The 15914-nt window shown below is 45.6% G+C and overlaps 1 protein-coding gene across 1 annotated transcript in view; it reads left to right on the top strand.

The window, feature by feature from the left end:
• Window positions 1–1391: 1391 nt before the first annotated feature.
• The window catches only part of Rcl1 (RNA terminal phosphate cyclase like 1), a 48168-nt gene continuing 33645 nt past the window's right edge, over window positions 1392–15914 (top strand). Inside the window, exon 1 of the mRNA XM_051146310.1 lies at window positions 1392–1628. Within this exon, the coding sequence (XP_051002267.1) occupies window positions 1493–1628 (136 nt within the window). The 5' untranslated portion in view covers window positions 1392–1492. The remainder of the gene's footprint in view (window positions 1629–15914) is intronic.

Genomic DNA, 15914 nt, shown 5'->3' on the forward strand with positions numbered 1-15914 from the left:
AAAATCTAGAAGCAGAGATGAGGCGCTAATGGAACGAAACTGAGCAGGTTTGCAATAAAACTAGATCTGAACGGATGTGAATATTCTTATTGAATAATATTTTTTTCCTCAAGATTATTGAGTAATTAAATGAGATGACATTAGAAAAAGAAAAACGGAAAATCCATTCCTGGTGTGAAAGTACGCCTGGTGCTTTAGCATTTAGAGGAGACGCTAAGGACCCTGGAGCTTTTCCAACGCTGCGCGTCAGACCACTCAGCTGTCTAACGGGCAGTCTGACAGAACAGCATTACGGTAAGTGGGTAGGCTGCCTCCGTGAATTTCAGGGCTGACCCATAGACTCTGTGCCTCTGTGCTCCCTGCTACCCTTTAGGTGCTCCTCCGGGTTTCCTCGTCACTCTCACTAGCTTAGGATGGCCACTCTTTCTCCAGCTCCCACTCCATCTTCCCCAGTGCTTTCTGAGACTCAAGGTCTGGTGTTATATTAGCTCACGAACCGCTGCAAACCAAACACTGTGATTGTGGGTTCCTAAGTTGGTAGTCATTTGATAGTTTTTGAATAGAGGAGTGAAACAACACAATATTTAGGAAGATTGTAGGGTGTAGGATTGGATGACAGGAAGGACGGAGAAGCAAGACACCCCCATCCACCCATATCCTGTATATGCATGCGCATGTGTCTTGAAGTTATTTCAACTGTCCATTTTGAGCCATTGCGAGCTGACAGATCTGTCGTGACACCAAACTCAAAGAATATAAACGAGGCGGCAGACACCAAAGGGACAAAGCGAGGCCCCTTATTAGAAAATAAGCAGTGGCCTCTTGTCTAAAGGCTTGCGTTAAGGTTCAGGCAGCCTTTGACTGCTTTCGGGAGCGAAAGACTGTAGGCTGCACCTCAGAGGATCATCGCTCAGACCCAGACCCCGCGAACAACAGGCAAGCGCGCCGACCCCGTTCTCTCGGTATCAGGAAAACGCGGGAGAGGTTGGCATCCTCGCCCAGGGGCTGCCGCAGGTGCGATGCTAAGTGCCAGCCAGCCAGGTACCCAGGCGGAGCCATTGCATCTTTCAGCTCATAGGCTGGGGAAGCCGCGCGCACACCGACCGGGACCCCGTCCGAGCGCCCGGGTTTCCCCCGCAGCGCTACGCGTTCCCTCCTGCCGCGCGCTGTTGCTGGGGCTCGGGCACCGCCCTCTTTCACTACCGGCCAATGGCGACGCGGCCAGAGCACCGCCCAGCTACAGCGGGGGCCAATGGCGACGCGGAAAGGGCAACGCCCTGCTCCTCCCTGGGCCAATGGCGGTGTGCCCCGGCGCCCGGGCCGCCCCAGCCAGGCGAGGAGGCGGGCAGGCGGCCGTAGGCTCCGCCTCTCTCCCCTCTGACCCGGTGTCTAGTCGCTCTGTCTTCCTGTTCCAAACCACGTGGACGCGTCGGGGGCCGTCGTGGCCCGGGTCGCACTCCTAGCTCCCGGGGCCTCCGCGGACGGCGCGCACATGGCGACCCAGGCGCACTCCCTCAGCTACGCGGGCTGCAACTTCTTGCGCCAGCGGCTGGTCCTGTCTACCCTGAGCGGGCGCCCGGTCAAGATCCGCAGGATTCGAGCCAGGGACGACAACCCCGGCCTCCGAGGTGACTTGGGAGGGGGCCCGAGGAGAGGGGATCCGGGGGTCGCCGCCCGGAGTGGCCGCGTGGGAGGGGCGCGTGGGAGAGGCGGTGGTTGGGTGGCGCGGGAGGCAGATCTGTTCGAGAGCTGCGCCACGCGAGGAACTGTACCCTGCGGCTCCTGGGCGCGGGTAGTAAACAGCTACACGTTTTCCTGGCTAGCTGTTGCTACAAACCGTAGGCATCGCCCACTCGCTTCCGCCATAAACCTCTCAAGGGAGAAAAACAGTTTATTGGACCAACATGTAGTGAGTGAATGAGAGAGAGTGGACCGACAGACGTTGGAGAGAAAAGTACCACTGGTTGGTTCCAGGATCTCATCCAAAGCAGGTCTCTGAAACCGCTGCCCCGCTTGGACACCAGTTCTTGTCGCCATTATTTATCGCGCCCCCACCCCCCATCTCTTCGGGAGTGGAATATATATATAGTTTTAAATGATGTGTTTGTTTCTGTTAGTCACTGTTGTGCGCAGTAGACAAGCTTTGAGCTAGGTTTTTGTTTTGTTTTTGAAATGCGGTCCCATGTTGCCCAGGCTGGCCCCAAACTAGGTATGTAGCTGAGGATGACTTTCAACTCCAGTTCCTTCTGCCTCCACCATCCAAGTGTTGGGATTACAGGCCTGCTACCTAACGCTGAGATAATGTTTACATTCTAGACCTGATTGCCCCATGAACTGTAAGCTTCAAATCGGCTCATTGTCCCACAAAGGTAGATGGAGTCAACTCATCATTTGAACTCGCATCTCATTAAACGGCTTTTGGTTTTTAACTGTACCCCTAGAATCTCCAAATTAAGACAATCGAATTTATAAAAAACAAAAACAATAAAAAAAACAAGAGAGAGAGAGAGCGAGAGCGCACGCGCGAGTGAGAAAACCTGCCTGTAGCCTGAAGGTGGAGAGGGGTGATAGTTGTTGGTTTGGGAGACTTCCTGGGTCAGGCTGATGTATTTATCTTTGCTGCAGGGGCTTCTGGACTAGGTGGCTAGACCATGTCATCTTCTGTCTGAATTACCCCCGCCTCCTCCCCCCATTGCTTTGTTTCTGCCACTCTTGAAGTTCTGGACATGGTGATGGAAATATAAGGTTAGAAAGGAAACTAGAAGGCTTAGTAAGGTGGTCATTAAGTTCCTGCCTTCCCTAGACTGCTGGAGAGAACGCTGGGCTTGGGGATATACACCTGTAATCCCAGCACTCAGGAAGATAAGGCAGGAGGATCACAAGTTCAAGGCCAGCTTGGTCTACTCAATGAGTTTTTGTCTTAAAATAAAAAACTGGGAGGCAGCTGCAGATGAGGCCAGCCTGTTCTACACAGTGAAGTTCAGGCTAGCCAGAGCTACAGTATAGTCAGACTCCGTTCCGAAAAAAAAAACCAACCAACCAACCAGATTAACAAATAAAAGCTGAAAGCAGACAAACAGAAATAAAAACTGAAAGCAGACAGCAAGAAACCTCAAAGATGAGGAGAGACTGTGAGTAGTTTGTGCTCTTTCCCTCATCTCTGCCGCCCCCCCCCCCCAACTCCCTGCACCCCTAGTTTCAAATCTGGTCCTTGGGGAAAGTTGTTGCTTGACCTGCTTTGGTGTGTGTGTTTCTTTTAATTGTTTTAATTTTATGCGCAATGATGTTTTGCCCACATGCATATCTGTGTGAGGGTGTTGGATCCTGGAGTTACAGATAATTGTAAGTTGGGTGTGCTGGGTGCTGGGAATTGAACCCAGGTCCTCTGGGAGAGCAGGTCACGCTCTTAACCACTAAGCCATCTCTCCAGCCCTTTCTCATGTTTTTCAACTCCAGATTATCCAGGAGACCTTGCTTCTGCTATGACCACTGAACACAAGTTTTGTTTTGCTTTAAATTATATTTTGATCAGAAGTGCTTTAGCCTGGAAGCCTAGGCTTTCACAAATAACAAATATATGCCCATAAGATAGAATTCAGAGTTGACTCCAACCCCCACCCCCCTGTTTTTTTGAGACAGGTTTCTCTTGTAGTTCTGGCTGTCCTAGACTAGCTTTGTAGACTAGGCTGGCCTTGAACTCAAAGAGATCTGCCTGCCTCTGCCTCTGCCTCCCCAATACTGGGATTGCAGGGGTGCACCACCACACCCAGCTTCAAAGTTGACGATAGGGGCCTTCCAATATAAATTTTCATGTTTCTAAAAACTTGAATGGAACTCACATATGACCTCCTGTTTCTTTCAAAAACATGAGTTGGCCCTTGGCATTTTTCTGAAAGGGGAGGGGATTCTTGTACTGGGGGAGGCAGTACTAGCTGCTATTTTATCAGGTGCACCACTGTAGAACAGAATTTGCTTTACTTCCTGTCTTACGGTTCTATTGTTATGATAGAACACCATGACCAAAAGCCACCCGGGGGAAGAAAGGGTTTATTTCAATTACCGTTGTAGTCCATCAGGAAGGGGAGTCAGAATAGGAGCTCGAACCAGAGACCAAGAAGGACTCCTCCTCCTGGCTTGCTGTTCCTGGCTTGCTGCTCCTGGCTTGCCGAGTTTGCTTTCTTATACACCTGCCCAGGGGCAGCATCGTCCACAGTGGGCTGGGCCCTTCCACTTTTACCATCAATCAAGTAAATGTCTTACAGGCTTGCTGATAGGCTAGTCTGATGGGTGCTCTTTTTTTTTTTTTTTTTTTTTTTTTTTTTTCTGATGGGTGCTCTTTCTGATTGAGATTCCCTCTAAAAAAATGTTAAAAAAAAAAAAAAGTTAGTCTACTAGAATAGTTTTTCAGCACCGGCACTGACATTTTAATAGAATTACTTTGTGTCAGGTTGACAACAAAGTCTAACCATCATACCCCCTCAATGTACTAACTTGTTAACAGAGACCCCCCCACTTGAGGCCTTGTGCTGGCTTAAGTTTACTTAAGGTTTACTGTTTGGTTACTTACAGAGGGACCCAGATACACATCCAAACGTTCATTTGGAGATTTAATATGCCTGTGACTATATACATAGGTTAAGTATGCATAATATACACATGCACGAACACATCTGTGGCCTTGAACACATGGTTTGGGTCCATATTCAATCCTCGGTAGCTTCATCCATCTGTTTGCCTCTTCCTGACTCAGGTTATGGAACTTGGAAAAAACTCAGAGACTACCCAGTCCAGTCTACAGCTGGAATGCAAGAACCAGCCACATCCCCCAAAGGTGCTGGCTTAAACACCCCAAAGGGAGTACGTGTTGGAAGTCTGCCTCAGGGCCACTCAGAAGTTTATTAAGCTTCACCTGTTCAAGGCTTTAGGGAGGGAGTTGAGATAGAATTTGGTTGCTCTTGCACTCAGGGAACCTGTCCTCCAAACAGGAAGAGCTTGAGTGGAGTAGCATGACAAAGTCAAGCGTGATGGAGGAACTTGTGGGGCCCAGAGCAGAGATTAACTTGGCATTTATAAGGACGACACTCTGGATACCTTTCTGTTGTGACAGTGGAAATGGCGGCCGGGAAGATCTGTACAGGTGACAGAAACAGTTCTTTTAAGCCTTCCCCCTCTAAACATTGTGTGTGTGTGTGTGTGTGTGTGTGTGTGTATGTGTGTGTGTGTGTGTGTGTGTGTGTGTGTGTGTGTGTACACGCCTGTGCCATGGTGCTCCCTCAGGCTGTCCTCTGACTTCTACATGCACGTGGTTGTATGTACACACCCACCCTTACACATAAAAGAAATGTGAAAACAAAGCCCATTGAGGTGGGACTACTGTGAGGACTAATACTTAGATGAATAAACAGGGCCCAGTGAGCTGGAGAAACAGATGCTAGCTGGTTTATTATGATTCGACTGAGCATTAGGTAAAGCTGTGCTGTCTGGTCTTTCCCTGATGCCGTTGGAAACTGTCAGTATTTAAAGAGACTTATGTTGTCCCTTTGAAATTTCCCTTTTATGTGATCAGTTATGCATATGAGCCTATTTTGGTAGTTTTGTTCCCTGGGATGTTGACAGTATTTAGAAACATTTTTTGGATGTCACTAGGGGAGTTGTCAAATAGAGAGAGCCCAAGAAGCTACTAAAACGCTATGGTTTACAGGGTGGATCTCGCCGTCAGGAACTGCTTTGTGTATTAGTAGTCATTCTATTAAAATGTCAGTACTGGTGCTGAAAGACTATTCTAGTAGACTTTAATAACTACGGCTTTTCTTTTTTTAATTGATTCTTTGGGAGTTTTACATCATGCACCCCAGTCACCTCATTTTCCAGTCCTTTCATATCTGACCTCCATCCTTATAACCTTCCCCACAAAAGAAAATAAAATCTCAGTAACCCCTCTGGGCAACCATCTGCTCCTTTACCAATCACGGCCTTCCCTTACACCTGTCACAGCTGTCCCGGCTCCAGTTCCGCTGTGCGTATACCACCCCACTCCTCCGTTTTTCCTGCCTCTCCATCCATCTGTCCGCCTGTCTGTCCGTCCGTCCATCCGTCTGTCATAGTGGCATTGGAAGCTGCAGTGTATCAGCTGCCCAAAAAGCTTGCAAATGTTCAGTGCAGTGAGTCATTGGTCTGGTCCGAGGCCTCTGGCTTTTGCTCCACCATCAATACTGGAGCCTCACAGGGACTCCTCTCGGACATCCTGCTGTTGCCCTGAGTCAAGGAGATCCTGCAGCTTTAGTTCAACAGGACCTGCCCCTTCATGCCCTCCAGCAGCTCAGAGATGGGGTAGATGTTGGGGTGGGCCAGCTCAAGGCCCTGGATCTGGGCCCGGGTCGTAGCTGTGTTGGTCAGCCTGCCAGCTCTCCTGGCTGCTCAGGTGAGGGCTGGGACCAGCTCTCCTGGCTGCTCAGGTGAGGGCTGGGACCAGCTCTCCTGGCTGCTCAGGTGAGGAGGTAAGGGCTGCAGCCAGCTTCTTGTACTGCCCCAGCAAGGGGTGGGTAAAGATTTTCTTTATATTCCAGATTCTGAAGATGAACAGCAGCTATTACAGTAACTGCTCAAGGAGCTAGACATGGTGGTGTGAGTTACACTACCATAGAGTAGGCTGTGTTTGAAGCCAGTGGGAGCTGCAGAGGACCCTCGGCTTCAGAAGTGCATGAGCCTCAGTCTTGCCCAAGGCCTGGGACTTCAAGCAAAGAAATTAATGTGTTAAAGCTGCTCTCTTCCTGTGCAGAGGATTAAATAATAAGAAATTGGACTCCATAGAAAGATGGTCCTGGAATGCTTCCAGAGACAGCTGGTGTGGTGGCACACACCTGCTCTAACCCCAGCACCCAGAAGTGGAGACAGGAGGTTAGTTCAGAGGCCAGCCTGGGTCACTTAATGAATTCTGTCAGCTAGGCTAGTAGTCTTAATTTGTCTCAAAATATTTCTGTTGTAGTTTCTGCCATCTTCCTGAAAATAAAATAGCCAGGATGGTTAAGTGAGTTGATAGATGTTAATGCCTATTTCATGAGGGCTATAGGGTTCAGCCAGCTCCAGCCCAAGGGGCTCGTTTTCCTTTTACAGACTTGGGTGTTCTATGTTGGCAAGATAAAGCACCTGTCCTAGGTTAGGCCTCGCCCCCTCCCCAGAGTTTCTCAGTGTAAGCCTGGCCATCTTGGAACCCACTCTGTAGATCAGACTGGCCTCAAACTCTTGGGGAGGGGGGGGAGATCGAGATCAGGAGATCAGCCAGCCTCTGCCTCCTGACAAAGGGATTAAAGGCATGCATCACCACGCCTGGCATGTCCTGGCTGTCTTTACCTCTGGATTTGACAAGGGCTCAAGGAGTTCACTTGGTCTAATGATTTCTATGTAATGTGAGAACTAACTGGAGAAGATCCACACCGAAGAGAATTCTTTGAATCACACGAATGAGACATTTGGTTTGGCTAAAACATTAAGTTTAGGAGCCCGGTGATAAGACTTTTACCTGGTTGGTCATGTGTTCAGTTTCAGAGTCTTTTACAACAAAATTAGACTTACTTGGGCCCGTCGGAGTGCTCTACACTGCTTGAGCAGCGGTGGTTCTGAAATGGGAAGGCTAAGTAGAGTTCTAATCAAAGGAGGAAATGCTACATGAAGTTCCTTGGGAAGGAAAACAGCTTTTGGCTAGCTGGTGCATTTAGAGGATAAATCTGGCTGCTCATAAATTAGATCTTCTAGAAGGAAGATGTTCCTATATCATTTTTTTCCTATTATGACCTGGCAATTGGAATTGTTAAGAGACACCTGGACTGGAGGGAACCAGATGATGGATAATGACATGTATAGGTCGCATATTGTCCTGTTAACTAGGCGTCCCCTTGTGCTTCTATTGGTTGTTAATTTGTGCTCCCTGGTGATGAATTTTGGTTGCCCCAAACAAGCCATACTCTTAAAGAATGTCAAGAGTCTGGCCTGTTTTCTGCTCTTGCTTAGATGTTATAAAAATGCTATTTTTGGGGTTGGGGGTTGGGGTAGGGGACACTTGTGCTGTGCACGTTCCTTTTTAAACTAAACTTTTGTTGTTGTTTTGTTTTTTGAGATAGGGTTTCTCTGTGTAGCCTTGGCTGTCCTGGACTCGTTTCGTAAACCAGGCTGTCCTTGAACTCACTGCAATCCTCCTGCCTCTGCCTCCCGACTGCTGATGTTAAGGATGTGCTCCGCCGCACCTGGCAACTAAACTTTTCTTTTTGAGGTCATTATAGGTATGTAATCGAGCCAAAAGCTCTGATGACAGCTGTAACACATAGAAGATTCTTGCCTGTACTCTACCCACGTGCCCAATGGGAATATCTGGTCAAACCATAGTACCAACTATCACAACACTGGTGCAGGGGAACCGCAGACCCTTTCATGACTAAAACTTCCCACATTGCGCTTTCTATGTGAGGTTTTGTTCCTGGTCTTTTTTTTTTTTTTTTTTTTTTTTTAAGCTGGTCACATGGTGAGGGGTTGAGGGTACTGTCTAGCTTTTTTCCTTGATCTGTGGTCTGGTCTATCGTGTCTAGTTGCCTGGCTCAGAGTTCTAGTGTAGACTGCTGCAGGTACCTGCTTGGGCCCCAGTAACAGACCACCCAAGAGCTCTTAGCTTGACGTGTGGGTTTCTCCTGACATGAGAATGGGTACGCTTCATCTGAGCCAATGTCTTCAATTGTTAATAGAGCTCTTGGCACAGTAGCTACTTTGTGGACCTCAAGAGTGTGAGACATTCTACCACCACCCAATTAAAACAAAGCACCCCTTTAATCCCAGCAGGGAGGCAGAGGCATCGAGAGCTCTGTAAGGCCAGCCTGGTCTCCAAAGCGAGTCCAGGACAGGTAGGGCTCTGTTAGACAGAAAAAAACCCTGTCTTGAAAAACAGAAAGAGAGGAGGGAGGGAGAGAGGGAGGGAGAGTAAGAGGGAGGGAGAGGAAGGATGAGAATATATGAGAGCCAGAGGGGCTTTCCCCTCTGCAGTCTATGAAGTGGTGTTTCTGAGACTAAAAGCCTTTAGCCTCATGTCACCTGTGCCTGCTCATGGGGAGCTCGGTGACCCTAGTGTTTGAGCCCATAGATCAAGATCGAAGACTACGGACTCCATCAGGCGTGTCAGCTGAGACCATCAAGACTCTAATGCAGCAGTTGAAAAGGCTTAGATTTCCTTCATGCCGATTACATGGTCCACTAGACCTGAGCCCAAAGAATATTGTGACAAGTGGTGGCACAGTCAAGCTGGCTGACTTTGGTTTGGCCAGAAGCTGCCAAATGGCCGTTGCACCAGTGGGTCTGCATGTGCAGTGCCTGTGGGCAGCGCCTTTGCAGACAGCACCTTCAGTAGGAACGGAAACTGACCTGTTTGATGGACTCTTTGATCTGATCAAACTGTCCGATCAAACTGTCCCTGGAAGATGGCCGGCCCTGAGGTGTTTCTTTGCCCTGGGAGCTTTTCCTCCTGGGCAAGTTTTTCCCAGGGTAGTTGTTGGTGAGATGGAGGGAGTCTGAGTCCTAGCTGCTGTGGCAGTACCTGGAAATACAGACTGTGACCCAATCAAATCTCTGCCTTGCTAGCTCTGCAGCAGTTCATAACCTACGTAAGGAAGGAGGTTTGGAGTCAGCAGTAGAATGATCACCATTCTCCCTTGTCAACACTTGAGTGACCTGCATCCCATTGACGAGATGGTGAAGCTGTTGTTGTTGTTGTTATTATTATTATTATTTTAAACAATGACCATATGCCTACAGGAAGACAACCCTGGCTCTGGAGCCATGGAGTTCCTTCAGGATATTTGTCTGCCTTAAATGACAACCTTCCCTTCTTGTGAGATTTACTTAACGGAACAAAAGTTGCTCATATTGTCCCTCTGTACCCACACCCATTATCTTCCTTCACTGTTCCTTCTAATCTGTTTTCTATTTCCAATTTTGCCATTAAGAAATGTTAGATGAGTGCTGGGCGTGGTGGCACACACCTTTAATCCCAGCACTCGGGAGGCAGAGGCAGGCAGATCGCTGTGAGTTTGAGGCCAGCCTGGTCTACAAAGTGAGTCTAGGACAGCCAAGGCTACACAGAGAAACCCTGTCTTGGGGGGAAAAAAAAAGGTTAGATGAGTAGAATATAGAACCTTCCAGAGTAGATACTTCATTCAGCAAGAATCTCAGGGGTGTCTGACTTTTTGCTATATGTTATGTACAGAGTTAGAGACAGTTCATGCCATAGCATCTTACTAGAATTGAGTTATTAAAACAAAGCAAAAACCACACAAGTAAGTTTAGAAGTTAAATGTGCCGTGTTCATAATTATCCTTGGTAGCATGCAGCTTGTGGATTGTAGAGTGAACATTTATTTTAGTTTTTAAAAAATCAAGTTTGATCCTTTAAAAAAAGTTCCTGAGTATGAAAATGAAATGCAAGTACCACTTTTTCATTCTCTTTCTAAAATTACTTTCAAAGAACATCTGGCTCAGTTTTTGTTTTGAACTATTCTACACAGTTGGTAGACTGGTGGCTCTTTTGCTCTAAGCTGTATAGGTATTTTGCCTGCGTGCATGTCTGTGTGCTGCTTGGATGCCTGGTCTCTGAGAGGTCAGAAGAGGATATCAGGCCTTCTGGAACTGAAGTTACAGTGAATCTTCATGTGGGTGCAGAGAGTGGAACCCAGGTCCTCTGGAAGAGCAGCCAGCACTCTTAACCACTGAGCCAGCTGTCCAGCCCAGTGTGGGCTGGTTTTTATGAGGACCACAGCCTTTCTTTCTCTGGTATAAATGTCGGGTTGCATGGTAGTCACCTTTCAGTCTTTTACGACGGTGCCAACTCTTCCCACGTGTGCATGTACCACTTTCTATTCTCCCCAGAATGCACCAGTGCTTCAGTTCCCCTCCATCCCTGCCAGCATTGGAAATGCTTCTCATGTTAGTCATTCTGGGTCACACTTAGCTTGTAGTCCTTTCTCTTTCTTTTGCTCTTTCTTTCTTTCTTTCTTTCTTTTTTTTTTTTTTTTGGTCTTTGAGACAGGGTTACTCTGTGTAGCCTTGACTGTCCTGGACTTGCTTTGTAGCCCAGGCTGACCTCGAACTCAGATCCACCTGCCTCTGCCTCTGAGTGCTGGGTCATAGGTGTGCAGCACCATGCCTGGGTTATGCAGTCATTTTTCATTGTGTTAATTTGCATATGCCACCATATATCTAATGTTTTCTGAGGAATGTCCTTTCATGTCATTGCCCATTTTTATTTTTTTATTTTTTGTTTCTCAAGATAGGGTCTCTTTATGTAGCCTTGGCTGTCCTGGACTCACTTTGAGGCCCAGGCTGGCCTCAAACTCACAGCGATCCGCCTGCCTCTGCCTCCCAAGCACTGGGATTAAAGGCGTGTGCCACCAGCGCCCATTTTTAAATATGATTCTTTGTTTTTATTCTTGATTTTTGGATATAGCTCAGTGGTAGATCATTTGCCCAGGGTATTTGAAATTCCAAAGTTCTCCCTGTCTCCCTCCCTCCACCATGGTGACAGAGAGAGGGAAGGGATTGGTCTTTGTTTTGGTGAGTTTCTTGTATTCATTAATTTATTTCCTGCTATCTTTATTATTTTATTCTCTGGTTTTGAGCTTACTTTCCTTTTCTTTTTCTAGGTTCTTGAGGTGGAGGTTAGACAGCGATGCCTCTTTTCTAACACAAGCATGGGGTGCACAGAAAGGGTCCCATTTAGCAGTGCTGTACCTCTATCCCACGCATTTTGGTGCGTTGTCTTCTGGTTTTCTTTCAGTACAGTGTGGTTTAAATTTTTTCCTTTGAGGCTCTCGTTGACCCGTGGATTATTCACTAGCGTATTTAGTTTTCTAGTGCTTGGATTACTTCTTGCTTTCTTTGTGATGCTGATCTTAACTTTATTGTTGGTATGAGAATATCACTGATTTTAATTCTCAAAACTTGGTTGAATTTTTAAGCCTATTTGATATAGACTTGTGGTCACTTAGAAGAACTGTATGTTTTGCTGTTGTTAGAGAGAGACTTTCTGTTGATTCGAGCCTTGGCACCGATAGGTGAGTGCTAGGTGGGGCACACCTTGAGCAGGAGTGCTCAGCTGTGCGCGTGACCCTGTCTTTACATTTTGGTCCACTTCAGAGTCCTGAGGGGTTGGGTTTGCTTGAATCCCTCTACCACTCTTCCCGTGTGGCCGCATGAGTACATCTCCCTTTTCTGTTTTCCACTCTCTTTTTTGTTTTTTGTTTTTTTTGAGACAGGGTCTCTCTGTGTAGCCTTGGCTGTCCTGGACTCACTTTGTAGACCAGGCTGACCTCTGCCTCCCAGATTGCTAGGATTACAGGCGTGTGCCACTGTGCCCGCCTGGCCCACCTGGCTGTTGCTTTCCATTCTTTTGGCGGGGGGGCAGGGTTCAAGGCAGGGTTTCTCTGTGTAGCCTTGCCTGTCCTGGACTCCCTTTGTAGACCAGGTTGGCCTTGAACTCACAGTGATCCACCTGCCTTTGCCTCCCTGGTGCTGGGATTAAAGGCGTGCACCACCACCGCCTGGCTTGCTTTCCATTCTTAATTTCACTCTTTTAAGAGATTTATTGAGGGCGGGTTGTTGGACTCGACTTGGGGCACAAGTGTGACTCTGCCCTCAAGTGCAGTAACAAAGGTACCCCAGTACTTAGAACCCTTATAGCACAGACCTGTACCACTCCACAGTGCTGTCATTCACCTTACTTTATCAGACCATAGAAGCATTGGTCTCTTACTTAATTTTCAAATTAAACATAGCTACGTTCTGTATAGAGGGAAAATCTGTTGTGTTCGGAGCTCAGCACAGCCTGGGTGTTTTAGCACACATTTCCCCATGACTCAGGAAGATTTTTCTATTCTCTCACTAAGGCTTCTATCTTTTGTTTTGTTTTGTTTTTCCAGACACGGTTTCTCTGTGTAGCCTTGGCTGTCCTGGCTCACTTTGTAGACCAGGCTGGCCTTCAACTCAACAGTGGTCCACCTGCCTCTGCCTCCCAAGTGCTGGGATTAAAGGTGTGCACCACTACGCCCAGTTAAATTTAGTATGTGCACCAAATCTTTGAAATCAGAATGTACAGAACTGAATCTTATCAGACGCCTTTTTGCCAGCAGACCATGTGATCCCCCTTATTTGTTTGTTGTGTCCTGTAGTTAATAGTGACATAGATATTCTTAGGTTTCATCTACGGGTTTTGTTTTTGTCGTTTGTTTTGGTTTTTCTGAGACAGGATTTCTCTGTGTAGCCTTGGCTGTTTTGGACTCACTTTGGAGACCAGGCTGCTTCAGCCTCCTTGAGTGCTGGGATTAAAGGCATGCGCCACCATTCCGGGCCTTGCAGTTTTGTTTGTTTTGTTTTTAATTAGAAAAGAGAGACACTTCCACACAAACTGACTAAGGTGCATCCTTAGTTAGAGTGGGTAACTAAAATACATGATGTGTGTATATCTGTTTTCTTACATTATTTGAGGGTTTTGTCTGTTTCCATTAAATGATATTAGTTGTATGTTAGCTTTTTTTTTTTTTGGAAAATTAAAGTTTGTTATTATCTTGCAGGGGCCCTCTTTATGTATTCTTTTTTTTTTTTTCCTACTCTGGAATATGCAATTTACCAATCATTTTATTTTTCTTTGTTGAAAAAGTTTGCAAGGATTTCAGGACTGCTCTTCAGTACTGATACATTTTCTTATTTTCTTTGATTTGGATCTTTTATTTTGGGTGCTAGCTTAATTTTAAATGTAGTACTAGAGACCAGCTTGTTATAAAAGCTCTTAATCCTAGAGGAGTGTGGCACTAGCTTAGCTTGAAGCACTTGCAAGCATGAGAACATAAGTTTGAATCCCCAACATCAATGTTGTTGATTTTATTTCTCTCACAGTTGCATAAAAGAAAGCCAAAATACACAGAAAATTTGCATGTATTGAGAAAATTGTGGTTTCACACTTAGGTTATAAAAGTAATACTTCTTAACTATTCTTATGGTTTAAATGTTAAAATAATTGGTGTAGGTTGCACATCTTAATTTTTAGACTGTAGACCATTTCCCATTTTCCAGGAAACAGTCTACTAGACATTTCCATAGTGCTGTATTTTCTTTACCATTTCTAGGCTCTCATTTCATCCTGTTTCTTGCTTTTCCTTCTAATTCCTAAGCTTTTGGAGACGTAATGTTTGCTTTAGTGGTCCTCTCATACACTTTCAGGATCTGTGTTTCTGTTTAAGGTATTTTATTATGTTCTGTAGCTTTTCTTTTGTCAGCTCACAATCTAGGAAAAACATCATGTTTCTTTAAGAATTATGCAGGTCAAGAAATTATGAAGGGTTTTATAATATCATGTAAAAGAATATTTTCTTAGTGATTAGACATCTTAACAGAACTAGGAGTATGTTTGTAAATTCTGTCTTTGGGACTTAATGAGGAAAATTATGATAATAACTTTGCTTTTTAAGATTTATTTATTTAAAAAAAAGATTTATTATTTATTATTATGTATATAGTGCTCTACCTGCATGTACACCTGCAGAAGATGGCACCAGATCTCTTTATAGATGGTTGTGAGCCACCATGTGGTTGCTGGGAATTGAACTCAGGACCTCTGGAAGAGCAGATAGTGCTCTTAACCTCTGAGCCATCTCTCCAGCCCTGACACTAACTTTACTTAACAGTTTATTATCTTGCTTTCCAGTTTTTTTCTTAACACACTTGAAACCACATTGAATATGTTCCTTTTTAACTTTTAATATAGTATGAACATTTCTTTGTGCAATTAAGTAATTTCTTTAAGCTGTTATATTTTTTTCTTCCATTTTTTGAGGCATGGTTTTACTATGTAGCACACGCTACCTTGAAACTCATTTCTTCGTGCCTCCGTCTCTTAAGTTCTGAGATTACAGTTAATATCCTGCAAGTCAAGCTTTAGAACATTCTTAACAACTGAATAGTATTACAAAATTTGATGAAATTATTCTTTCTTTTAAATTGTGTGAAATAGTAATTGTATTTTATGCACTTAATAATGCATGCACATGGTTTGTCAAGGGACAGCTGACTCCATTTCGGTTCATAGTTTAGAAAGAAGAAAGGAACTTAGAGTCTGTTTTCTAGTCTTAACTCTGTGAAACAGCCAGTGTTTCTAATTTGTATCTTTTGCAGGCTCTGTTTTACACACACACACACACACACGCGCGCACACACACACACGCGCACACACACACACACACACACACACACGCAAAGCTGAGGTCTCTTCCTCTTTTTCTCACACACTTTTTTAAACAGTCATCTTCATCCTAATACTTGTACGGTTGTTCTTTTTGTGCCGTGGAGGCGACTCATACTGGTTGAGCACACTGCCGTGACTAGTCAGCCTGCTATTTGTAGATAGATGGTTGAGTTAGAACACCTTTAAATTGCAACTGTTTAGTATAGTTCCTTGAAATTCACTGCTTTCGGATAGATCTCTGAGTTTCAGGCCAGCCTGGTCTACATAGTGAATTCCATAGCAACTGGGGATGTGTGTGTGTATACGCACAAGAGAGACAGATAGCAATTAGTTCCTTTTTATTTTTTATTTTATTTTTTGAGACAAGGGTGTCTTGTAGCCCAGATGGGACTTAAAGCCCCAGTCCTCCTGCCTCCTGCTTCCAATGGGAGTGCACGTGACACTTGGTTTTAAAGCATAAATTTGTGCTTTCCAGATGATTCAGTGAGCAAACGTCCTTGCAATGCAAGCCTGTCATCCAAGTTCTCTCCCTGGACTACTCATAAAGGTAGATGGAGAGATCTGACGCAACAGAGTTGACACACACACACACACACACACACACACAGTTTAAGTTTTAAAAGAGCCTGAGAAATACTGTGAGACAT

The sequence above is a fragment of the Acomys russatus genome, chromosome 5, assembly GCF_903995435.1.
Source record: "Acomys russatus chromosome 5, mAcoRus1.1, whole genome shotgun sequence".
NCBI lineage: Eukaryota > Metazoa > Chordata > Mammalia > Rodentia > Muridae > Acomys > Acomys russatus.